The following is a 26,891-nucleotide window of genomic DNA, read 5'->3' as shown; positions in this document are numbered from 1 at the left end:
TATATTAGAATTCTTAACCTTTAAAGACCTTAATTTCTAGTGAAAACTAAGAAATAAGCAATTGTGAACTGTTAGATCAGTATTATTTAGATTGATAAACTTATGAACATATTTAATAATTTCTAGAAATATATTTCCTTATAGCACAAAAACATTTTTAATGTGGCACAAGACATTTTTACTAATAGATCCAAATATCCTTAGTTTCTCTATAAGAAGTAAAAAATACATAAACCTAGAGTTCTGACAATTAAGTTCAAGAACTCATCCTAGAAAAAGTGCTACATACCTCATTGCTGGATATCACTATGGTCACCTTTGAAGTACTCCCCTTGGAAAGTTACGCACTGATGCCAGTGCCTAGTCCACCCTTCAAAGCAATTTTGGAACTCTTTTTTTTGGAATAGCTATCAGAGCTGTCATCATATTACCCTTGATGTCCTGAATATCATCAAAATGTCTTCCTTTCAATATTTCCTTTATCTTCAGGTAAAGAAAGAAGTTACTGGGGGCCAGATCAGGTGAGTAGGGAGGGCGTTCCAACACACTTATTTGTTTACTGGCTAAAAACTCCCTCACAGACAGTGCCCTGTGAGCTGGTGCATTGTCATGATGCAAGAGCCATGAATTGTTAATGAAAAGTTCAGGTCATCTAACTTTTTCACACAGCCTTTCAGCACTTCCAAATTGTAAACTTGGTTAGCTGTTTGTCCAGTTGGTACAAATTCATTATGAATAATCCCTCTGATATCAAAAAAGGTTAGCAACAGTGTTGCAACAAGTTCACAAACTTAATTGTCAGACATTCGTTGCTGCATTAGCTTCCAATGTGGCCAAATTTCTAATCAAAAAGTTATTAAGCCTTTTCAAATATCTTGTCAAGTTTCAGCTGGGACAAACAGTAAATATTTCTGGCAGTATTAAATAATCCCATGGACCCAAGAGGGTGCAAAGTTTACTGCTTACTAGAGTTTTTACCTCTGATAGCCTAAAGAAAGAATTGCCAGCCTTCATCTCCCAGTTACCCATGAGACACAATGTCTATTTTCCACCATACAAACAGGTAAAAGAGATGTAACCGATTAAAGTTGACATAACTTTAATATAAAACCTGTTTAAGCATCGCAATTTTCATAATTTTATCAGTCGTTATAGTTCCATATTCTTTTAATCTAATTGTAGCCTGAGTCAGGGCTTTACCAATAGGCTTTGGTATCACAGTTAATGAATTCCAATATCAAAGAGTTCTGGAAATTTCTCTTTCCTATCTCCAGGCCATTTTATCCACTCTTGAGGAAAAAGTGTTTGGGTCCCCAGCAAAGGGTCAAACCAAGGACCCTGGCCCTGTTATCATTCTTTAACTTGACTTAACTGGCCTAATTGTTGCCCCAGGTGATTGCTGGTCAGGTCTCAATGTAATCACTTCCTTCCAGTCTTTTAAATTTCTCCACACTGGGGTAAAGAGAGCAGACTTTCAATTTTGGGGAAGCAATGGAGGGTCAATTTGGCCCATTCAGACTTTGGTAGTGCTGTACTAAAATCTTTGTTTTAACCCGAGCAGTATATGTTTTATTTATCATTTATCACATATATAATATTATATATATGTATACACACACATACACACACACACAAACACAGTGCCAAAAAATGTATACACATTTTAAGAAAGGAAAACACTGTATTAAAATTGTAATACTCAATATATACTGATAACAAAAGAGTACAAGTCATGTGTATACTTTTATTTTGGCACTCCCGGATATATATATANATATATATATATATATATATATATATATATATATATATATATATATATATATATATATATATAATGATCTAAACATTTTCACCCTGCTGGGAGGAGACCTATGACTCTCCTTTCTCTTTGTTCCACCCTTATTTATTTAAAAAAATCGATATCTCTTCCTGTTTATTTGATTTGGAAGCCCTTGCTTTTTAAGTGCACATTTAAATGACCTAATCTAACTGGAACATTCCTCATAATTGCCATTGTAATTTTAGTTTATAATTTTCTTGAGGGCTGGCAGCAGTTTGGTAGGACCCTAGCTGTAAATGGAGTTTACCCCACCTTTCTGTCTGGCCATATTTTAGAGCTTCCAACCTGACAGTTACCAAGCCGAGTTCTTAGGACATAAAAAATTTAGGTTGTCTTTTAGTAGGATTTCACCATTCTTTTTCTTTCACTTTTCTTCTTAAGTGCAGGACAACTGTACTTCCAATGTCCTGATATATATTTTTAACAATACCTGCAAATGTCTGAAGGCAAATAAGAAGGGGTCTGAGTGGACCTTGATTTTTGTTTTAATTTCTGCCCTTGCATCTTATTAAGGGAATCTTAATGACTAGCTATTATAACAATATGAGAGCTCTCTAAAAAAAAAATTCTTTCTCTCCAATTTAAAAGTGTTCTTCCAATTAAAAGGATCCATCATCTAGCCTTGATGAGTTGGATCTTAATAAAGACTCAACCAATACTATGGATGTAAGCGGCATCCCCAAAGGAGAGCGGGAAAAGATGCAACCCTCACAAAAAAGTTCACTCCCAGAGTTAGCCTTAGATGGGAAGCCCTGTCTTCAAATAGCTGTTCCAAAACACGGGAATCAACTGCTTTTCCCCCTTGAACAGAATAACGCTTAAGATTCCCTAACCTTGGATCCAACAGCCTATTTAGCTACCTCCCAGATGCATAAGCATCCTCCAGCTGTCACAGATAATAGACCATCTCTGGGAAGAACAGGATAAACACAGAAAACTCCCTTGAGAGCTTGTTATGGCTGGATAGAGAGCAAGGTACACTTTGGCAGTGTACCGTCTGGATGGTAGAAGCCAGAGACAAAATATTCTCACTACTCATAAGGCCAAACTCTTAGGACATAAAACAAGATGAAAGGAAAGAAACCAGACAGAGAAAAACAAAACTCATGAGTACTCATATCAAGTGACCAAGAGTTGCTAGTCCAAGAAACTGGTTTCACAAGTATTTTCTCCTGCCAATCAAAATTCAGAAGATAAAAAGATTCTTACCACTTTCACTTCCACCAAATCCTGCAGACAGAGATCTGGGGTCGCGCTGACGTGGAAAGAATCCTTACCTTCTGCCAGCCTGTGTCAGATACCCCAGGATCTCCTCATCTGCAGCAGCCTCTTGGGGAAGTAGGGGTTTTAGCCAGTGAGTTTATCCTGCTCACAGCACCAACTGTGGGGGAGGAACAAACTTTTCTCTACCCTCAAGGTCCTCAAGGTTCTTCTGGCTGTTCTAATAATAAAATAGACATGAGATAGATTAGCAAGAGAAAATAACCAAATTTCATACATACATATGTATGGAAACCCCACATCCATGAGAGTCAGAGAGACTCCTACATGTGAGAGAGGATCAGAGATAGAAAGGGGGAAACTAGGTATATAAGACATTCTGAGCCAAGGATTAGGTAAGTGCCTTGGAGGCTTCAAAGTGTCATTGCAGGATGACCAGAAGAGTAGATGTTTAGTAAATAAGTTTTCTCTGCCATATAGGTGGGTCAAAAAGGTTATCACTGATAATCTCTTATTAAGGGCAAGGTCCCTAATTCAAGTTCTTCTAAGTAGTTAAAGGGAGGGGCCGAAGTTTCTCTTGAGCTAGGGGCTAAAGTTGCCTTTAGCTCAAAACAATCTGCATACCACTGAGGCACATACATCTTGGGGTGGCTCATTTTGAATCCCCACAAGCTGAAAAATTCCTATCGCCTAGTGAAGTTGTAGCTGTCCTAATGTTGTAGCGCAACATATTACACAAATACCGTTGTGTTACAATTACCACAGTATTCAGTACAGTGACATGCTGTACAGGTTTGTAGCCTAGGAGCTGTAGGGGAACAGAATTTGTCACCCACAAATATCTCTTTGGCATAAGGGCTATTTTAGGCTGGTTAATTTTAAGAAACAGCAGACAAGGGAGAATCTCTGACAACCAAGTAGAGATTGCCCTCTGTAAAAGCTACTTACATTTTTAAGGGAAAGCTCCATTTGTGTCTCCCTGGCATGTCAGGTAGAGGGCGGATGACCTTATCTCCAGAAACTCTTATCAGGACTTGAATCTGCACAACTTGACTGTGCTTTTCCTGGTCGCCTCCCATAACTGACTCCCCAACCCACATCTTCTTTTGTCTTCAGCTGAAGATGGTATTTCAGATGGTGGTTTCAGCCATTTTGGCGAGTTGCTCCTGGGTCTCTCCCAGATATACAGGAGGTATACATGCTATTAAAGATTTGTTTGCTTTTCTCCTGTGAATCTGTCTTTTATTACAGGGGTGTCTTAGCCAAGAACCCAGAAGGATTAGAGGTAGCATTATATTTTCTCCTGTACAGAACAATAGGCTACATCATAGAGCCTAGGTGTGTAGTGGGCCACACCATCTAGGTTTATATATATGCACTCTGTGATGTTTGCAGAAGGATGAAATCAACTATGGAAACATCTTTGAGAATGTACTCTGTCATTAAGCGGTGCATGACTGTATTAGTTTGCTGGGGCTGCCATAACAAAAATACCACAGACTGGGTGGCTTAAACAACAGAAATCTATTTTCTCACAGTTCTGTAAGTCAGAAGTCCAAGATCAAGGTGTTGCAGGGTTGGTTTCCCCTGAGGCCGTTCTTCTTGACCAGCAGACGACCACCCTCTTGCTGCCTCTTCACATGGTCATCTCCCTATATGAATGCATCTTTTGTGTCTCTTATCTTCTTAGAAGGACACCAGTCCAATTGGATTAGGGCCCATACTAATGGCCTCATTTTAGCTTAATCACATCTTTAAAGATTTCATCTCCAACTACAATTACATTCGGGGTTAGGGCTTCGACGTATGAACTGGAGTGGGGGGCACACAATTCAGCCCTTAAAAGTAGCCACCTGCCCCCATAATTGGTACTGTGGTCTTTAATTTATCTTGAGACTTTAAAAAGCTTAATATTCCTGGGCCGGCTGAGTGGCGCGTTGGTTGAGAGCTGGCTTAGGATGCCAGAGGGCCCCGGTTCGGATCCCACATATGAGGGCTAGTGACACTGTCCTCTGCGACCTGGAGCTGGGCTGCTATGAGTCACCAGCAACAGCAAAGGCTGCAGCCACTGCTGCAGTGGGTTGCCATGGGCTACTGTGTGTAGCCAGCGGCTACTGTGTGTAGCCAGCAGCCGCTGTGAGCGGCCATCCAGAAGCCGGTGACTGATCTGCCTCGCCCGGGAAGAGCACAATGATGGTACTAACTTGGGCCAGTGAAGCAACGTCCTCCACAACTAGACTGAAGAACAAAAGGACAGCAACTTGTTCCCAATTCCCCAGCACTGTTCCCATCCCCCAATTCCCCAATAAAAATCTTTTAAAAAAATAATAAATTAAAAAAAATAAATAAAAAGCTTAATATTCTTTAATTATTCCACCAAATAGTATTAGCGTAGTCTATAAAAGGAGGCATCCCCCTAGAGTTTGCCTAGGGGCTTCCTTTACAGCCCAGGGCCCTCCCCTCCCCCACCAAGAGTCCTTTCCATGCACCCAAGGAAACTACACTCCTAGATCCTGGGGGTGCTTGGATCATGGTCATTCATGAAAGAGATGTTTGGAACCCTCAGCCCTAGACACCCCTGCTGCTTCCTTCTCCTCCTCCCCGCTGTCTCATCCCGCTTCAGATAATGCACCTCTGTGGCTCCTTGGGGGAGCAGAGGGCAGCCAAGCTAAGAGCCACTGCCCTGAGGTCAAAATGTTAACGTTCATTTCTCTTTTTCTCTTATAGGCAACCTTTCTTTATACATTACAAGTTAAATATTTGCTCACCCAGGTAATACAGACTCTCTTTTTTCTTTGTGGATCTAATGGGAGTTTACACCTTTCAGGGACTGGAGACCCTGTAAATACTCAGGGATGTGGGAGGTCAGGGTGAGGCGCTCATCTGCCCAGAGCCAATGAAATATGAATACATTCCCTGTGTTGTACACACAGGACTTTGGTGTGGAGAGGTGTGTTAAGTGATCCTTAGCAAAGGCCACATTATTACTGGCTTTGGAAATTTCTGATCTGATTCCTACTTGGAAATATTGTCATTGGCAGGATGGGGTTAGAGCTATAGCAGTCTTTGGCTTTGTGCTGTCGCTGGCTCCCTGAAAGTAAGAGGGAGCCAAGCTCTCAGTTCAGGTCTGTCTGAAAGGGCCCACTTTCCTCAGTGGGGACGTGAAAGCTCAAATTATAAGAATACCTCACATCAGTTATAACTCTTCATACGTGACTAAAAGCAATGGCTAAAGGCCCAAGGATGGCTGCTCTGGCTTGGTAGGTATGGATTTATGATACCAGAAGGTGAGGGATGTCACCTTCCTTCCAGATGAATCCAAGTAAATGAGGGTACTAGGCAGTGGGTCATGGCCATGCAGGCAGGCTCTCAGGGCCTAGATAATAGTAGGGGAGGGAGAGGAGAGAAGGGAGGAAGTTTCCATCTACCTAATGTTCTTAAAATTAAGATGTTACCCTATTAACAAGATAACAGTATTTCAAATCTTTACTAATATCACAAGTATAGATTTGAAATGTCTGTAAAGAAGTGAAAGTCAGCATGTCTGAGCCCTGGGCTGTCTTCTTGAGTCTATAACTTTGTCTGAAGCTGTGGGGCCTTCCCCTGACTCTCAATCTTTCAACAAACATGAGGTCTCCTAACCTGATCTGTGAGGAGAGTGGGTGTGAAAACTGCTCTCTCTAATACTCTGAGGCAGAAGGAAAGACCCAGAAGTAGGAGCCATGAGCCAAAAGGGGTTGGGAGATGTGCATTGAGTTATGAAGAGTCGACTCAGAGGGTTCCCATGGCTGGAAGGAGGGGCAGGCATCACAGACCAAGAGGGCAGCAGGAGCCTAGTCATAGAAGGGTGGGAATGCAGAGGCTGGGTTAAGCCACAGTGTGAGTGGAGGGACACAGTGAATGATAGAACTGGGGTGGGTTGGGGGTGCTGGTCCAGGGTCAGCACCTGCAGGGCCTTGCATATTCTCTGCTTTGGATTTTAGTTAGTGAGAAACAAGGTAATTGCCAGGGGAAGAGATGAGTTATGGACATGGTCCAAATGGAAGACAATGATGGGATGGATCCTGTAGAATGGAATTACTTCGGGAGAGGAAGGAGTTGCATTTAACCCATTTCCACATTGGAGGCCTGGCCCATTTGTAAGTATAGGACACAAGAGAAGCAGCTGGTGTTTTGGAGGAAGTTAATACAATTGGAGAGGGTATAGGGTAGGAAAAGAACCAGATGAAGCCTGGAAGAATGCTTAAACTTTTGAGGGGGAGAGTGAGAGGACTTTGAAGAAGGTGACTCCATTGGCTTCCTCTTACCTTACTCCGAGGGAAGCTGTCTCTTTGCATGTTATTGATTTCTGTCTGTATGCCCATGACTCCCACATTTACATCTCTAACCTCCAAACATTCTTTCCCACTGCCTGTAGGAGAGCCATGCATGGGGCACACTTGACCTCCTCCTTGCCCCCACAAGCCTGCTTCTCCACTTTCCTGCATTTTTTCTCACTTAGTGGACACAACCGTTTTCTCTCCTGGTAACCTATCCTTCATACATCCCATTATCTGTAACTCCATCTTTTCTTTCACGCCCATATCTGATTAGTCATCCAGTCCCATAGGTCTTGCCTGCTCCTCTCCCTCCCCGTGCCCCTGCCTTAATTCACTTCTTGTTCTTTCTCCTCTGTATTACTTCAGTAAGGTTTTACATCGTCTTCCTGCTCCTAGTCTTCCCCTACGTCAATTGTACATCACACTACTTCTTTTACCCTCTAGCTGAAATGCAGATATGATCACCTCACTCCCTTGCTAAAAACTAACCAAGGTCTCCTGATAAATAAGTGACCCACATACGTGGTTGGCCAAGACCCTTGTCCTTGCCCCTGAGCCCAAGACCGCAAGACCACCAGAAACAAACCTGCATTCCAGCAATTAAGTTTATCAACCCGTAGCATTGAGGGATCAGAGAGGCCTTGGGTTCTCACCAAACAAAGGGGGAATGGTTATTATTATAAGATTCTGAAGGTTGGAGTTCAGATGAAATCCAAAAGAAGCCATACTTCAGTAGGCTCAAAACAAAGCAGGCTGTGAGTAAAGGGATCGACGCCAGGTCGGCACTGTCTCTCTCCACCCAAGTCCTCTCTCCTTGGAAACTGCAAAGCTTAGATAGATGTCAATTGCTATGTCCAGGACTTCATGTGAGGCCCTGCCCCTGGATTGGAAATCGAGGCTGCTTTTTTTGTGTGTGAAAGTGACTTCAATCCTCCAGGCAAGAGTGGGACGTTTTCTTTTTACTGATATTATTTCAAACAGCAATATTTCTTACAGTCTGTGATTTTAGAGAACTAAGTTTCTCAGAGAATAAGAAATTAGTAGTCATTCAAAGAAGGGGATGAGATGACACTACAGTTGGGAGAAACAGTGTTTCCTGTTAACTTCCCAGCTGGCTTTACCTGTATCTGTTATTCTATCCTGATGCATGGCAGGACAGCTTTTTACTTCTTTAGTCCAATGTCATTTTACTCTCATGGCTTAAGTCTTAGTTTGAGATGGCAAATAAGACTGGATATTTCTGCCCCTTTCCTTGTGAGCAGAGCCAGATATGATGGAGCCCATTCCATACTGTAGTTGCATAAGCTCTTCTTAGGTTAATTTTCCAAATTTCAATTTTGGTTGAGAAAGTGTACTTTCACCGACTGAACAATGTGGAAAGTAACTTGTTTTTACTTTTTAATCCTTGCCAGTCCTTGCAGTCTAGTAGATGAACCATTTCTCTTCTTTCTACTGCCTTCACATCTCCTGTCCATGTCTCTCTGTGATCAGAACTATGCTCTTTATGCCTCAGAGAGGAGGAGGAAGAGGAGGGAATTGGCGGTGGGGCGGTGGGAAGGTAAGAGCAGCAAGGATGGGACTTCTATAGTAAGGACCTCTGGGTTGCCTGTGACAGCTTGTCACACAGGTCACTTAGAGCCTAATAATGTGTGTTTGGGTAGAAAGCGGCAGTCTTGTTCCACGGATCTCCAGCAGGGCGTGATCTTTCCTCATTTTAGGGAATCGTACTGCCCCAGATCTTAACTGGAGTAGCAGCGAACCTTGTCAATGCCCTCATCAACTACCTGTTTCTCCATCAGCTGCATCTCGGGGTGATGTGAGTCCAACCAATTCTTGGGTCAGAGAAAAGGAAGGACCTGCCTGTGGCTTTTCCAGGGGGGTGGGGGAGAGTGAGACCTTTACATGGTCATTGTGTCCACGTGTTGTCTCCTCGTTGGGCCACTCTGGAAAACTCGGTTGGGGATGGAGAGCAATACTTCTCTGGAGAGAAAATGACCTCAGGGTCCGCTGCAGACGTCCCAGCCAGGGATGGGTGCTCACCTGCTAAGTGAGGCTGGGAGAGGGTGGAGGACAGACACCTGCCCTCACTGGGACTGTTCTTCCCAGGGGTTCAGCGCTGGCAAATGCGATTTCCCAGTTCTCCCTGGCTCTGCTCCTCTTTCTCTACATCCTCTGGAAGAAACTGCATCAAGCCACCTGGGAAGGTAAAGGCTGCTTTTTGTTTTCCAACTTGGACATTGGTTTTATCTTGGGTTGAGCTCTGGTGTGATGGCTGGATGTGCTGTAAAAGTGTCTGTGTCCTACCTGCAGGGTGGTCTCTTGAGTGCCTGCAGGACTGGGGCTCCTTCTTCCAGCTGGCCATCCCCAGCATGCTCATGCTGTGCATTGAGTGGTGGGCCTATGAGATCGGGAGCTTCCTGAGTGGTCAGTGCAGGACAGATGGCAACAGCTGGTGGAAGGATGGGGGCCTGGCCAGGAACATGGCATCAGCGGTCTCTCTTTCCCAGGTATTCTCGGCTTGGTGGAGCTGGGGACCCAGTCCATCGTCTATGAACTGGCCGCTGTTGTGTTCATGGTGAGTGTCTGAGACAGGTCATGTGGAGGTGCTAGATGTGTCTCTTGAAAGAGTCCTAAAATGAGCATAGCCATTCATAACATTCAGTTATAATTTGTGAAATGGTTTATGAAAGTAAAATTTCATCCTAGAGCCTGGAGGGTCCTTATGGTTTGGTGGAGTCCCACCGTGAGCTGCATGGGGTTGGGGAGAAGCTCCAAATGACTTATGCACTGCTAGTCCTCTAGCCCCTAACAAGATTCAAATCTGAAATATTTCATTTCATTGGCATACTTGCCAAATAGTTGTCACAACACAGATGTCTTAGGGGCGGGGTGGGGGCACAAAAGGTTATGGCGCTGGGTGTATGGCAACAAGGGCCAAGCTCCTTTTGTCTTACCAAGCTCTCCTCCTGCCTGGGTCTGATGCCTCTTAAAACTTGATGTGACCACTCCTAGGTTAGACATAAAATAATTGAAAGCAGGGTCTCAAGCTGGTATTTGTACCCCCATGCTCATAGCAGCATTATTTACAATACCCAAAAGGTGGAAACAACCCAAGTGTCCATCCATGAATGAATGGATAAACAAAATATGGTCTGTCCATATGATGAAATATTATTCGGCCTTGAAAAGGAAAGAAATTTTGATATTTTAGAGAAGAGCCCCAGTTGTTAGAGGCTTTCCTTTGACTTTGTTTCACTGAAAATATCAACTGGAAATTCAAAGGGCTTTCTTCTCTAGTAAGTGCCACTTTATTATTATTTTTTTAAGAATACAAATAAAAGTTTTTTGTACAAAATTAAGGTCTTCGTATTTCATAGCTCCCTAAAACTAAAGGAAGACTAGATAATTTTTTAAAACCTGCACAAAAATTTCACTGTTACCTTCCACCACTTTAGCAAGTGCCACTTTAGAAATATAAAATGAAAGATGGGACAGAAAGGGAGTATATAATGTGGAAAGGGACTAAAGCTAGCATTGTTTGTGGTACTAATGCTTAGATCCCCGCCCCTGCCCAGGTGAGTTATATTTTAAAAGTACATAGATATGCATTTCCTGTTTGGTTTTTCTTATTTTTTTAAGAATCATTCTCTTGAGGACCTATACTTTTTTTTGTTCTACTCGCAGTAGAATTTTTTAACCTGTATTTGTTACTTCAACACTTTTTATATTTATATATAGTTTATATTGCAGTAAATTCAGTAACTATATCTAACTCAAAATGCTTAATGGTACACAGTATTCCACTGTATGTAGTATAATTTTTAAACCAATTTCCTGCTGTTGAATATTTAGTTTGTTTTCAACGTTTCAATATTTTTAATAACACTTAAATGAACATCTTAGGATGAATATCTTTGTATACTTGTTTGATTATTTCATTAAGATAAATCCCTAAAAGTGAAATTTAATTACAGTTTTTAAGTCTTTTGCATATACTGCCGTGTGCTTTCCAACAGGCTTATAAGAATTTATATTTATGTTTCTCCCTAATCAAAAGATTTTTACCCTTTAGTCTTATTAACCAATTGTTTACATTTTATCTAATTTGCTTGCTTTATCTATCTATCTATCTATCTATCTATCTATCTATCTAGCTAGCTAGCTAGCTAGCTAGCTAGGTAGCTATCTATTTAGTCCATATTCAAATACCATCCACTTTTCTGATAATGTCCTTTATAACTTTCCCCCCTGGCATTAAGATGTCCTGTCTCTTTAATGTCCTTTAATCTAGAACAGATCCTCAGCTTTTCTTTGTCTTTCTTGACCTTGATCTTTTAGAATAGAAGCTATTATATACAGATTCTCCCTCAATCTGTTGTAGCTGATACTTCCTTATGAACACATCCTGACTCTACATTTTTGGTAGGAATACCACAGAAGTGGCACCATGTCATTCTCGTCCATCATATCAGGAGGCACGTGGTGTAGATTTGTCCCATTATTGGTGATATTAACTGATTGCTTGGTTAAAGCACTGTCTGCCATGTTTCTCCACCAAGTTACTCCCTTTCCTTTTGTTGCCAACAAATAAATAATTTGTTGGGCAACCCATGTGTTTGCTCCCACTAGGGACTCAGTCTCCCATTTCTTTTATACACTTCATTCTGTGTGTCAGATTTTCTATAACCCTGTCTTTTAGCGATCCTGATCATAAGCCAACATTCATGTTTCAGTGAGTGATGAATCTTTTTCTTAATTAACACTAATTTCTCAAGTGGTAAATTTTTAGATAATAGTAATGACTGATCTTTACTGATAATTACTACATGTGAGGCACTATCCTAAGCAGTTAACATGTATGGACTCACTGAATCCCCACAATAACCCTAATAAGCAAGTACTATTACGAGATCCCTTTTACAGATAACTGAGATCTGAAGAGGATAAGTAACCTGCTCAGGGTCACACAGCTGATCAGTGGCTGAGTCAGGATTTGAACCCAGGCAGTCTGGCTTCAGAATTTCCATTCCTAACCACAGTGCCATACTGCTTTCTTGTATCTGCTTTGTTCCCACCCATCCCCTCACACGAAGGGTAGCATTGCTATCAGTTTGGTATGTGTCTTTCTGTTTTCTTAAATTCTTTTCATCCAACATTTTTTGGGGGAGTTGGGTGGGAAGGTCACCATTTTAGGATTCTGTCTTCTAAACTTGACCCCTTGATGATCTTTCAGAACAGACCTAGCTAGGCTCCCGGCAGTCCATCCTTCCACACCCAAAAGGCCAATGTGACTGTGCAGATCCTCCCAGTACACAGGTTGGAAGCTCTGTATATATTATAGTAAAGCCAGGTGTGTGACAAGGATCACAGCCTGGGGTTCCAGGTTCTTTGCTAGCCTGGGCGCTTCCAGCTAGACAAGGGAAAGTTGCAAATTAGCCCTCTCATAACTTTTAGGACCAAGTTTTAACCAATGAGCTATGAATCATGATTTACCTGGTTTCTCTTCCCTGGCAAAGGTGCATGGTAAGGCTCATGATGGACCCAAGAGACAGGGTTGTTTCCCTGTTCCATGCTTTCACTGTTTCCTTTTCCTTTTAGATACCTACAGGCTTCAGCGTGGCTGCCAGTGTCCGGATTGGGAATGCACTGGGTGCTGGAAACATCGAGCAGGCCAAGAGGTCCTCAGTAGTCTCTGTGCTGGTCACAGGTGCTTAGACTTTTTAGTCAATGATTCACCCAAGCAGCCTGTGCCCGGAAAACATGGTTTTCTGTTCCCCGCAGACCTCCTTTTTCACTGTGCTGTTTCTCTGACATTTTGTCCCCAGAACTCTGTGCTGTAACCTTTTGTGTCCTGCTGTTAAGCTGTAAGGATCTTGTGGGGTACATTTTCACTACCGACCGGTGAGTGCTGAGATTTCCTTGAAATGTGAAATCTGCAGTAAAGAAATGGTTGGGCAGATGCTTTCATACTGGTCATCCTGGGGTTGTTGCATCTTAGAGGGTCCCTGAGTCATTTGCTATGTCAGAAACTCACTGATGTTACCTGGGAAGAAGTGATTAGGTACAGGAACTAATTTCTAATCTAAAGTGCCAATTTAAAGGGCGTTGGTGTAGATACATGCTTCTGGTGGTCAGGATTCTAAAGAAGGGAATTTCCTTTTTGGTACCGTTGATTGTATTTTCAGTTAATTTTTTGTTCTAATGACAAGAATCACCTTGGCATCTCAGGATCTGCCAGAGTACCTGGTTTGTAATATTTGCATAATATATTTGTCAAACTGAATTGAAGTTAAAATCCCACTAATGAATTGTCTTTAAAAATCGCATTATCAGATTAATTACTGAAGAAGACATCTTATACAAGATGAGTCCTTTTAACTCTGCAGATTCTGTTTGGTTGCTTTTGTTGCTTTCATCAGCTAGCTGGTTCATTCTGACTATGAAGATATATTGTGGGGACACCTCTTATCTGGGATTATTTCATCAGCAGTAACAAAATGTAAATTGACTTCCTTCATGGATTCAAAAAGCAGTTGGAGTGAATAGAACTAACTTTCACAGTCTATTCTTCCCGTTACCTGCCTTTTGACTTCTGATGTTAGGTTGTCATCTTTCAGCTTCAGCCATTTTGCTGTGGGGAAATGATATGTTTAACTGTCCATCACCTCAGAATGAGTAGGAAGGCAACCAGAAATTGTTCTTATTTTCTTCAAAGGGAACCAGAATTCACTTTATCAGAAGTGTCTCCTGCACTGATGGCTTCAATAGGAATATGGTAAACATTTGATTCTGAATCTGTCCACTTACAGAAACCATGCAGAGAAGGAAAAAGAATGAAAACAAAAGGCTCACAAACTATACCTTTGATGAAATTAGGAAACATAGAAACCTTGCAAAATCAAATTATTTGTAAGATGGCCAGGATTAACTGAAATTGGCAGAATCAATGACATAGATTCTAACAATGACATATGTAACCTAACCTAATCAAAGAGGGAGAGAGCACCTCTAAGCAAAGTAAGAAAGAGGGAAATTACTATAAAACAATAACTTTTTAAAGCGCAAGAGACTAGTTTGCATAACTTTTGCAAGTAAATTTAAAAATCTGGAAGGAATAAATAATTTTCTAGGAAAACAACTTATCAGAACTTACCCTAGAAAGCATAGAAGGTCTAAAAAGACTGATTTCCTTAGAAGAAATAAGAAAAAAATATTTAAAAATTTCAAAAAGCACCAATCCCAGAGGGTTCTAAAGGAGGACTTTATGAAAATCCTACATTTAAAGCAGAAAAAGGAAAATTTCCACATTCTGTTTATGAAGCAAATATTACACTGGTACTAAACTCTGACAGAGTTTGCATAATAAAAAAAAAGTCACAGACCAATGCCATTTATTAATATCAATTTTAAAATAAAAAACATTAGTGGAAGAATTCAGCAGCACATTAAAAATAATATATTTTGATGAAGTATAAAAGTGAATGTAATATATTAAGTGGAAAAATAAAAATGCAGAACATCATATAGAGAATGCTGTAATATGAAGTAATAGAGTCTAAAACAGCGGTTCTCAACCTTCCTAATGCCGCGACCACTTAATACAGTTCCTCATGTTGTGGTGACCCCCAACCATAAAATTATTTTTGTTGCTACTCTATAACTGTATTTTTGCTACTGTTATGAATCGTAATGTAAATATCTTTTTGTTTTCCGATGGCCTTAGGCGACCCCTGTGAAAGGGTTGTTCAATCCCCCAAAGGGGTCGCGACCCACAGGTTGAGAACCGCTGGTCTAAAAGGAGAAAATAAGAATACATATTTGTGGGCTGGCCGAGTCGCGCGTTGGTTAAGAGCTGGCTTGGGACGCCAGAGGGCCCCAGTTCGGATCCCACATACGAGGGCCAGTGACACTGCCCTCTACAGCTAACATGCTGAAGGACAGCTCAACCTGGAGCTGGGCTGCTGTGAGTCACTGGCGACAGCGTAGGCTGCAGCCCCTGCTGCAGTGGGTTGCCATGGGCTACCGTGTGTAGCCAGCAGCCAGCGTGAGTGGCCAGCCAGCCCCGAGAGCAGCCGTCCAGAAACTGGCGACTGATCTGCCTCGCCCGGGAAGAGCGCAATGATGGTGCCAACTTGGGCCAGTGAAGCAACGTCCTCCACAACTAGACTGAAGAACAAAAGGACAGCAACTTGTCTGTTCCCCTTCCCTGATTCCCCAGTATTGTTCCCCTCCCCCAATTTCCCAATAAAAATCTTTAAAAAAAACCATATTTGTATTTCCGTATATTTTCATAAACACTGGAAAAATACAGACAGTGATAAGAATTGTTACCTGGCTGGGGTGGTGGTAGTAATGGGAGGACTGGGAAAGGAGTGTAAGAAAGATTTTTCTCAATTTCCTTTTCATATTGTTTGACTTCTTTTAACTATTTGCACATTACCTACGCTAAAAGAACTGTATTTCTGTCCTTTATTTTGCAGGGGCGTAATCATCTTATTCAGTGTTGGGTTTCTTATTAATTCATTGAACAAATATTTATTGCCAGACAATATTCTAGGGTTATCTGTTAATCACTCAAGGGTATTATGAATTTTTTGCCTCCCCTGGTCAATGGTATCATTTTTCTAGTCTGCCTTACAGTGTAGGCATTAAAATCCAAGTCTCTAGCTTTAGAGGTTAAGGAACAAAAACAAAATTCTGTAAACTGTATCTGTGTGGCCTTTAGGACTTGCTAACCTTGTTTCCAAAGGGAGAACCATAACTCTTATTTCCTTGTGCTTCATTCAGACACATAGTTCACATGTGGAACCATGTTAAAAGAAGGATGGCACTATAATCCAAATTGTATTTTTTATGTGTGGGGGTGGAAGAGGAGTACCAAATCATTTAACTGTCTACATTGACAAAATGGACTATATATTTTTTTCCTTTTTTTTTTTTTAACTGAGCCATCCTGCCACCTGTTGGCAGCTCAGCTCAGGCCGGGCATCGAACCACCGTTGCTCAGAGCTCAAACTCTTGAGCAAGCTGTTAACCAACTGAGCCACTCGGCTAGCCTGGACTATATATATATTTTTCTAAAAGTCATGAGATACAATGTAGAGTTGTTTTCTTCCACAGGCTAAGAAACAGTAGGGCTGTCCCTGAGTAGGATGTTGGCTGGAAGGCATGAGCCTCTTTAGTTACATGCAGAAGCTGAATGCCATCACTGGGGAACTGCAGAGTTCACTTTTCCAAACGTTTTTCTCCTCCTCATCACCATGTGCCTTATTTTCCTAACAGAGAAATCATTGCTCTAGTGGCTCAAGTGGTTCCGATTTATGCTGTTTCCCATCTCTTTGAAGGTCTTGCTGTAAGTATTATGTAGTATTCCCTTAAGCACTTTTATTATCTATGTGTTTCTTATGATGATGGTAAATTTAAATGGAGAAGAGGGGTAGGTGAGGGGGTAGGTAGGTAATACTGAATATTTTCATACTTGTTTTACAAAAACATTGGCACATGATCACGGATTTGAAGTTCCCCCTGGAATGGGACAGCTGAGGGTTTGGAATCTTTCAGAAGCACCAGCACTGCTCACACTGATGAATGTTATCTGCCTACAGTGTACAAGTGGTGGCATTCTGAGGGGAAGTGGAAATCAGAAAGTGGGAGCCATCTTCAACGCCATTGGGTACTATGTGATTGGTCTCCCGATCGGGATTTCGCTGATGTTTGCAACCAGACTGGGAGTGATTGGTAAGCTTTAACTGCAGGCAGGCAGAACTGAGTTATTTGTGGGCCCCAGAAATGACTATCAGAGCACATAGGCTTTAATCAAGAGCTGTGGGACTTCAGAGCTTTCCCACATTACTCTGTGGTCTATCAGAGAGAGCAGCAGGGGGCAAGAGGTAGCCAGGAACTCAGGGCTGCATTTTCATGCCCCTCTTGACAAGGTTGGCCATATGCCACACTGACATACTTGGGTGGAGCAATGTGACATTACTGTTTATCTCCCTGTCCTGTCATCGTGTGCTCACTTCTTCAAAGTTGGTGACAGCAGGGAATGCTGAAGAAGCATTCAGAAACATACCTCTTGTGGTCACAGTTCTGTCCTTTGGTGACAGCCTTTGTATGGTGAGACCCTGAGAGTGCGTCTGCAGGACTGACTGAGGCCATCATAAACTGGCCATACTGGAGTGTTTGGGGTTGAGCAGGGGAAGCTGTGGAACAGCCTTGGTGTGATTCTTACAGAGCTTGTGGGAGCATCGTGGTGGCTGCACACATCCTGGAGCAATGCCCACTGTGTCTTAGCCCATGCAGTTGGCAGGATTCATGGAGGGCAATGCATTGAGGATGACCCTAGAGCTATGCTCTCAATGTCACCTTCATCTCCATTCTGCAACCTCCACCTCCCACCTGGCACAACCTTTTGAGCCATGTGTCTTGTGGGTCTCCCCACAAGGCCATGGGTGTGATGTGTGTGAACAGCACAGAAGGAAGGCAGGGGTGGACAGGACCTTTTTATCACCTTACTACATTTGGAGGAGAGAACTTAATCCACAGGATCTGAAATTACCAGAGCTAATTTTTTTAAAAGTAGGGAAAGAAATGACTGTCCAGCTTTGATTTCTAAAATAATAATTTAGAATACATTGGCAGTTAATAAATTATTATATTAAAATTTGAACACATTATCTTTGGGCGAAGTAGTGACTGATTTAAGCATGGTTTGTTTTCATGAATCAGTACTTGGCAGGCTCAGAAATGATGAGAAGTCATCTGATACCTAGAGTCAACTTTCAGTCCAATGTGTCCTGTTATGTGTTGCACATTTTTCTTAAGTTCAATAATATTTTAATGAAAAATACATGAGATGTTCAAAGAATGGAGTTGCCAGTGCAAAGTTCACTGGGCTTGCATCATGGTGCAGAAAATTATTTAGCTGAGTTTCTGGCATTACTCATATTTTTGATTTGACAGTGACATCGCTAAGGGAGATATTAGAGGAATCCACTTAAAAATATAGGTGCATCTATGTCCCAAGTGCTGTACTAGGCCCACTAATTCATTTAATAAAGCATGCCTACTATGTACAAAGTACAGGGAGTTAAGAATCACTTAAAAGAAATACTGGGGTACAAGCTTCCTGTTATATATAAAATAAATAAGTCATGGGGATGTAATGTACAGCATGATGACTATAGCTGTAATATACTGTATTGTATATTTGAAAGTTCGGAGAGCAGATCTTAGGTTTTCATCATAAGGAAAACAGCTGTGGGCCAGCCGAGTGGCTTGTTGGTTAAGAGTTGGCTTGGGAGCGCGAGCTCTGTGTGGCAGGGCTGCCAGTTTGGATCCCACATGGGTGGGCCAGTGACGCTGCGCCCTGTGCAGCTGGGATGGTAGGTTGCGGCTTGACCTGTAGCTGGGCTGCCGTGGGTCGCCAGCGATGGCGTGGGCTGCAGTGGGTCTTCAGTGGGCTGCTGTAGGCTTCCAGTAAGTGGCTGGCAGCCAGCATAGGCAGCCGGCAGCTGGTGTGAGCTGCCCTGAGCCTCTGTGAGCAGCCGTTCAATAGCCAGCGGCCAGTCTGCCTCAGCTGGAAGGAGCACAGTGGTCATGGTGCCAACATGGGCCAGTGGGGCAACGACCTCCACAACTAGACTGAAGAACAAAAGGACAGAAACTTGTATGTTTCCCTTCCCTGATTCCCCAACACTGTTCCTCTCCCCCAATTCCCCAATTAAAAAAAAAAGACAAACAGCTGTAACTATATGTGGCAATAGATCTTAACTAGACTTATTGGTGATCATTTAAAATACAGTTGACCCTTGAACAACAGATTTGAACTGTACAGGTTCACTTATATGTGAATTTTTTTTCAATAATTACAGTAGGCTCTTCATATTCACAGATTTTGCATGCATGGATTCAACTAACAGTGGATCAAAAACAGTACTTTGGGGCCAGCCGAGTGACGCATTGATTAAGAGTTGGCTTGGGATGTCAGCTCTGAGCAGCAGGGCCTCGGTTCAGAAACCACATGAGGGTCAGTGATGCTGCGCCCTCTACAGCTAAGATGGTGAACAACAGCTCGACCTGGAGCTGGGCTGCCATGAGTTGCCAGTGACATTGTAGGCTGCAGCCCCAGCTGCAGCGGGGTGCCGTCAGCTACCATGAGTGGCCGGCAGCCGGCGTGAGCTGCCATGAACCGCTATGAGTGGCCGTCCAATGGTTGGCAAGCGATCTGCCTCACTCGGGAAGAGTGCAATGATCACAGTACCAACATGGGCCAGTGAAACAACGTCCTCCACAACTAGACTGAAGAACAAAAGGACAGCAACTTGTCTGTTCCCCTTCCCCGATTCACCAACACTGTTCCAGTCCCCCAATTCCCCAATAAAATCTTTAAAAAACCAGTATTTTTGTATTCCCATCAGCAGTTTCCCAACTGCAGATGGAAAATACTGTTTTCCGAGGATGCAAAGGGCCAACTGTAGTTAGGTTTTGGGGGAGTCAAAAAGTATATGCAGATTTTAGACTACACGGCGGTCTGTGCCTTTAACCCCTATGTTGTTCAAGGGTCAATTGTATATACAAATATCGAATCATTATGTTGTATGCCTGATATGAATATAATGCTATATGTCATTTACTTCTCAATAAAAAAAAATTATGGGGACTCTGGGGAGGTGAAGACTCTGAGAAGACTGCACTCAATCTTGCTACCCACCACTTAGGAAAACGTATAGTACTAACTGGTTTTCAATATTGAGTCACCTCTAGTAGGGTTTGCAGTATGACTCCCAGGGGAGTATCAGAATGCCACAGGTTCTCATGGGCAACTCCAGTAAATTGTTAATGGCCATCATAATTCCCTGCAAGGCTTTTCAAATACACAAATTCCTGAGAATTATCCTGCTTTAAGGTTCTTAGGTTGAGTCAGACAGGAATCTTTTAAATAGTGTATAGTGAAATTCTTGGAAATCTAATTCATAACTTTCAAATTATAGCTGGAGATAGCTGATTATATTCTGTTTAAGATGACTAGGGTGAGCTTGTAGTTTGTTTGGATTGGGAACACTGGATTTGAAAGAGAAAGCATATCTATCTATCTATCTATCTATCTATCTATCTATCTATCTATCTATATATATATATATATATGACTGGTGTGATTCTTATGAACTTGTAGGAACATTGTGGTGGCTACACACATCCTGGAGCAATGCCCACTGTGTCTTAGCCCATACAGTTGGCAGGATTCACAGAGGGCAATGGATAGGGGATGACCCTAGAGCTGTGCTCTCAATGTCACCTTCATCACCATTCTGCAACCTCCACCTCCAGCCTGGTACAACCTTTTGAGCCATGTGTCTTGTGGGTCTCCCCACAAGGCCATGGGTGTGATGTGTGTGAATAGCACAAAAGGAAGGCAGGGGTGGACGGGACCTTTTTGTCACCTTATCACATTTGGAGGAAAGAACTTAATCCACAGGATCTGAAATTACATATATAAGGGGGGGGGTAGAGAGAGAGAGAGAGAGAGACAGAGAAAGAGAGAGTGAGCGAGAGCCAAAAAATGTATACACATTTTAAGAAAGAAAAAAACTGTATTAAAATTGTAATAATATATACCGATAACAAAAGATGAATACAAGTCATGTGTATAAAATTTTTTGTACCCCCTGTATATATGCTTTTACTAGTCCATTATAGGAATGGGCAGGTACTCACCAACTTTATTCTAAATAAAGTATTCTAAATACCAGGCTGATCACACCTGAAATATGTGATATGAGGGTGATTGGTAGGTACCAAGGAGCAGAGTTGTAAACTTTGCACTGAATCTGGCCTCCTCAACCTGTAAGCCATTAGCTCAGTCTATCTACCTTATGGTTACCCAGATCCAGAAATAAACGAAGACCAACCAAATGGGATAATCAGAGCTTGCTCTAACAAGGGAGTCAGCCACCTTCACTTGCATTTTGGTAGACACTTAAAGACAGGCAGAGGAGTGGGAGAAACTAAAGATGGAACAAAGGGAAGGCTCAGATGTGCACTGATAGAGACTGTCGGCCTGGGGAAGCTGGAGTTGTGCTGACTAGAAGTGGGGCATCCTGTGCGATTGGTTACGGGGGTGCATGTTTGGTTTTCTCTGGCTGGTCCCAAGTTGGAAGCAGGATAAAGATTAAAGAAGCTGTCAGTTATTAATCCAGTCCTGGCCATTTGGGGTCAATTGTTGCTGAAGTTATTATTTAATTTCCTAGATTGTCTCTGGTGATATCTGGCTTCCTGAGATGTTCACTACAGATAAGGGGTTGGTTTTCTGGACAGGTTGCTTTAGGTTGTGGGTCAAAGCTCTATTTTTGTATATGGCTTGACCTTTGTCTGTTTGTATATTTACACTCTCACAGCTATTGTTCGAGTTTCTGATCTTGTCATTAGTTCACTGTTGACCCAAAAACCCCCTCATCCCTTGGGGTCTCCCTCTGTTTTTGTGTGGGTTTATTAGGTAGCGTTTTTATGGTACTTTGAGATCTACAAGGTTTTTCCCACCCTCCATTCCCACTCAGCCTCTCCTTTTGTGTAATCATCTCTCTGGGATAACCTTGCCCTGGGAGCTCCTGAAGTTTGTACTTGAAGCAAGTAAGATCCTGCAGGTAGCTCCCAGGGAAGGAGCTGTAGTACTTTAGATGGCTGGTGACTTCTGCATATTTAAAATGTTAGTCCTCTTTTTTGAAGAAAATATTTGGGCACAATAGTTTGGTAACACTATTAGAAATAGGAAGTTGTTTGTCCTGGAAATTTTATTTCCCTATAATTGTCACTCTTCTTAATAGCCAAGTATTATGATTCTGAACATTTGTTCTGAGATCCAAAACCCCAAGAAGTCCTCAGGGAGTGTTGGGATTCCCAGAACCTTCTGGAAACCAAAGGAAAGGGCAGGATAGAGCTCTCTGGCTCTACCTCAGCCATGAAAGCAGATACTCAGAAGTAAGGTATGAGAAATGTATTACCCAAGGACAGCCACTTTTCCACTGAATTAACCTCTATTAAATATTTCCACTTCTAGGTCTGTGGTCAGGGATCATCATCTGCACGATCTGTCAAGCTGTGTGTTTTCTAGGCTTTATAGCTCGGCTAAACTGGGAAAAAGCCTGTCAACAGGTAACTACGCTCATTGCTATCTCAAAAATGTTCCTCTCCTAGAAAATAAACAGACTCACCTTTGGTTCTCTCTCTCTCTCTCTCTCTCTCTCTCTCTCTCTCTCTCTCATTTTGGAAGGTTCTTTTCTCTTTTTATCAGGAATGTTACATTTTTGTTGTTATGTTTTAATTCCATTTAATTCAGATGTGAAGGGCCAGATGACCCTTGCTTTATCCATTCTCCTTTGTTTATTCATTGAATAGAAAAATAGGGGTTTCCTTTCTTCCTTGTATCCCATGCTAGGCTACCACCCTTGTGCCTGAAAACCAATTTCAGGACAAGACTTGGAACTAGAAAGAAAGGTGGGCTGCCATCAAATTTATCCTTATATATTTTTTATGATCCCAAAATATTCTGTTAAGATATTTGTGTGCATCTTTCTTTCCAACTTTCTAGGGTCAATGTGGGGGTCTGAAAAATAGGTGATAGGTAAAAGAGATGAAGGAAAAACAAGGGATGATCTTGGTCCCAGTCTTCCCCTTCATCTTGTGCTTTTCTGTTCAACTTTCTCCCACCCACTGACCCCACATCAGTCATTATGAAGGCTGATTCCATACTTGTGAACTAGAGAAGCTTCAACGTGTCAATTAAAGAAAATGGCTTGGCTTTTCCTAAACTGGGAAATCAAGTCAAATGTTTTAACAACACTATGGTAAAGCCTTGTGGATTTACTTTGCATTTTGTCTTCTAGGCTCAGGTGCATGCCAATATGAAACTAAATATGGCCCAGGATGGAACTTCTCTCTCTCAGGACTTACTTTACCCAGGTATGATATAAGTGCCTCCACTCTTAGAACAGGCCTGTCTAGGTGGTCTGGGAGGGGCCATGTGTGGGACACAACTAGATTTGCTGCTATGAGCTCCCATTTAAATAGGGCAATAATGTTTCAGAAATAAACAACAGAATCAAGAAACACCCAATTTAAGGGAAATGAACTTGAAGTTTGTTTGCTGTAATTCCAGATATTAACACACTGTTGTAGATGATTAAAGGCTGCTAGTAGCCAATTCCTTGGCTAATTTATGGCGTTCATGAAAGCAGTCCACAGACATCTCTCATATGTGGTGATCCTGTGCTTTGACTGTATCTTAGAAACTGACATTTGAATGTTTGTTTCAGTGGAGTTCCCTTGTTCATCAGGCAAACACACATGGGCTTTAAACAGATTATTGTTTTGACTGTTGCTTCTGGAGAACATCATGCAAATGTGTTTATCATTTTCCTTCTGTCAACTTAGTAATCCCTTTGGTTCCCAGTTTCTGAGGCAGTTAGTCATGCATTCACGCTAGTTCTCCTGCCCCTTTATAACTAAAACCCTTCTGAATTTGTAGATTGGTTGAATTACAGTCAGTAGTCAATCCTGTTGTTTCTGCCAGTTGTCATTCATGTTGTTTAGTCTCCCACATGGCTGGTTATCTTTGATTATGTTCTAGACTTTGTATTTGAAAATTATTTGTCAAGATAATTTGAGGCCTAAGATGATGTTGTCTGTCTACAAAGAGTATTTTCTTTTGCTCTGTCGAACACTTAGGGTTACCAGCAGTCCAGAGTGTTTTCAGAAATGGAGGTTTCTGGACTATCTGGCTGACCCCAAGGTACCAGTGTAAGGGCTGGTTTACTTCTGGTTCATCCTTAATTTTTGGATGCAGCCCTTCAGAGTTCCAACATGAAGTACAGAGGGTTTTACTTTGGTAGGTGCTAAGCTCTCCAAAGCGCTGCTTGGCCCAGATGGAGAACTCTCAGGTCAAAAGTGGCCCCAAAGCCTGGCTTACTCTTCTGGCTTTCCAGCTTGCCCTGCTGACTTTTCATTACAGTTAGCCCTCTGACACCTTCAAGATGATATTTTTCATTTGTTTTATTTAGCTTTCATAATTATCTTTAGAGAAGGGTTTGGTCCAACTTTTCTACCATCTACCATTTGTAAAGCTGGGATAATAGTACTTACCCCATACTACTGTTGTGACAGTTAAGTGAGCTAACATGTGTAAAGTGCTAAAAACAGTGCCTGACTCAGAGTAAGCATTGTGTAAGTGTGAGTTGATATTATTCTATTCGAAATTATTTTCTCCCAGAACTTCAAGAGCATTGTAACCTTCCTAGTATCCACTTATGCTTATTAAGAAGTTGACGTAAATCTTACTCTTGGTCCATTAGGTTATCTGCCTTTATTTTCTCTTGGGAAGCTTTTAGAATAATTTCCTTATTCTTACTATTTTGAAATGTTATGAGACCAAATCTACATCTGAGTCACTATCCTGCTATATAGTTAGTAGACCTTCTGGCATGAAGATTCACATTTCTCTTCAGTTCTGTGAATGGCCTTGAATTATTTCTTAGGTTATTTTTCTACTCCGTTGGCCTTGTTTTGCTTCTGAAATGATTAGATGGGTGTTGGCCCCTTGAAAATTTCCATAACGAACCTTAGCTTACAGCTACCATACTTCTCTAGTTGTTGCAGTGGGGCAGAGCTCCCTGGAGGATTCTACAATCATAGGATCTAATCAATGTTTGTGAGTGAGTGAATGGAAAGGCACTTTGAGATAGAATTTCTTTCATTTATCCAGTGTAGCAACTGCTTCCTGAATAAACTTTCTCCCAGCTAGTGCACATATACACATCACCTTTTATACATCTTTTATACTGATGGGAAAAAAAATCCTTTTATGCTGCTAAGTTTTTTTCTCCCCTCAGTGGGTCCTGAAAACCACGGAGAAATTTTAACGAGAGATGTTGAAAACAAAGACAAGACCCAGTTGGATCAGCAGATACACCAAGAAGGTCTTCAGGTCCATCCAAGGGACATGACAAAGTTGACGGGGAGACAGTTGGTGCTGCGGCGAGGGTTACTGCTCCTGGGGGTCATTTCAATCTTGCTAGTAGGGATTTTAGTGAGAGTATATGTCAGAATTTAGTGATGTGGCAAGAGATTCAGGTCAAGTGACAGTTTTGAGCTCACAAACAATTCATAGGCCCAAATGTGAGATGTTGATGTTACATATTAAGTAAGGTAATTCAACTATACCCATGGACTTCAAGAGCTTAGAGTTCAAAGATGTATTTTCTAACGAGGAAAAGGAACTAAGGTAAACACTATGTTTTAGTCCAAGACAACATCTAAAAGATTACATTAGAGTAATAATTCATCCACCACTGTCTCAACCAAGGACCACTGTGTACTGGCTGCATCCATCTATAGCTTTGATACTCTGCTTCCTGTTTTTTAGACACAAACCCATGTACTGATTGCTTAAGAATTGTTGCTGTCTGAATTATTTAAAATATATGTTACAATGTATCTTTCCTTGTGCCTTAGATTATTCTTCAACAGGAAACAGCATTTGTTAATATTCATTTGGGATCAGATCTCAGGCACTCATGGCACTGGAGATGCTTAAGAAACTAAAAGGGGAGAGACATTATTCAGAAGAAAGGAATCCGATGGCATCAATTAGCATGCTTCCTATTAAGGACCTGTCATAATATCCATTTGGATTGACATGGATTGGCAGAGGCTAGGAGGGATGAAGCTGAAGGCTAAGGCCCCACTGGGAACTGCACTTCATTTTTCTATTGTGGTGGGCATCCCACAGAGAGAAAGTGTTTGAAGAGCTAACTGAAGGAAGAAGTCAGTCAGGCCCTTTCCTATTTTGATAGAAGGAAGAAGGAGTTATAAAGTTGGAAGGCAGTAGAAATGAAAGGAGACTGCTAGGAATGGGGATACTTGGGTCTTGGCAGGCCCTATTTGTGTTTTGTTCTTGTCTCTAAAAAGAAACGGGGTTTTGGTGACAGACATGGTATACATATCCAAGTGGTTTTGTATGGGCACATCTCACAAAGAGTTTTGATGAAAGCTCCCTTCTCCCTGGCCTTAGAAAATAATTGGGGAAGTCTTTGGAGCTGTTGGAGTCCAAACCACCGTTGCTCAATTCCTCTGGGGGAGGGAGGGTCTGGGTATAACATCTCAATAGCAGCTGTAGATTAAGTAGTGACCATACTTGGATTCAGTCTTCCCAGGCCTAGGTCCACACTGTTAACTCAGTAAGCCTGAGTACATATTAAGTACGCTGGGTGCTGGGATGGATACAAAAGCTAGGCATGGCCTTTGCACTGAAAAAACAGATAGTGGACAATATCAGAAAAGTTAGCTACAGTGAGTAAAAACGACCAAGGGCAGATTTTGGCCAAGTCCACCTCAAGGCATCTCTACCCCCAGTGCTTCATGCTTTGAGTCTTTAAGTGGAGGGTCATTTTCCAGGGACAAGATAAAGGCTTGCACCGAATGTGGCCCTCCTGATTGGGCCCCAGCAACGCCCCCTT

The 26,891-nt window shown here is 41.9% G+C and overlaps 1 protein-coding gene across 3 annotated transcripts in view; it reads left to right on the top strand.

Annotated features, from left to right (window-relative positions):
* Nucleotides 1-25,860, top strand: part of SLC47A1 (solute carrier family 47 member 1) — a 52,175-nt gene extending 26,315 nt beyond the window's left edge. The window contains exons 6-17 of one of the 3 annotated variants that reach the window (XM_019641555.1): nt 5,792-5,836; nt 9,102-9,199; nt 9,490-9,587; nt 9,694-9,807; nt 9,891-9,958; nt 12,982-13,090; nt 13,209-13,284; nt 16,666-16,735; nt 16,989-17,121; nt 22,439-22,533; nt 23,265-23,340; nt 25,266-25,860. In XM_019641555.1, coding sequence (XP_019497100.1) covers nt 5,792-5,836; nt 9,102-9,199; nt 9,490-9,587; nt 9,694-9,807; nt 9,891-9,958; nt 12,982-13,090; nt 13,209-13,284; nt 16,666-16,735; nt 16,989-17,121; nt 22,439-22,533; nt 23,265-23,340; nt 25,266-25,486 — 1,203 coding nt within the window. In that variant the 3' untranslated portion in view covers nt 25,487-25,860. The remainder of the gene's footprint in view (nt 1-5,791; nt 5,837-9,101; nt 9,200-9,489; nt 9,588-9,693; nt 9,808-9,890; nt 9,959-12,981; nt 13,091-13,208; nt 13,285-16,665; nt 16,736-16,988; nt 17,122-22,438; nt 22,534-23,264; nt 23,341-25,265) is intronic. The other 2 variants (XM_019641557.1, XM_019641558.1) reach the window with 2 other exon arrangements.
* Nucleotides 25,861-26,891: the final 1,031 nt, after the last annotated feature.

This window comes from Hipposideros armiger, unplaced genomic scaffold (assembly GCF_001890085.2).
Source record: "Hipposideros armiger isolate ML-2016 unplaced genomic scaffold, ASM189008v1 scaffold_61, whole genome shotgun sequence".
In the NCBI taxonomy this organism is placed as follows: Eukaryota; Metazoa; Chordata; class Mammalia; order Chiroptera; family Hipposideridae; genus Hipposideros; species Hipposideros armiger.
The sequence above is the reverse complement of the archived record's forward strand: the minus strand, read 5'-3'. Positions and strand labels throughout refer to the sequence as shown.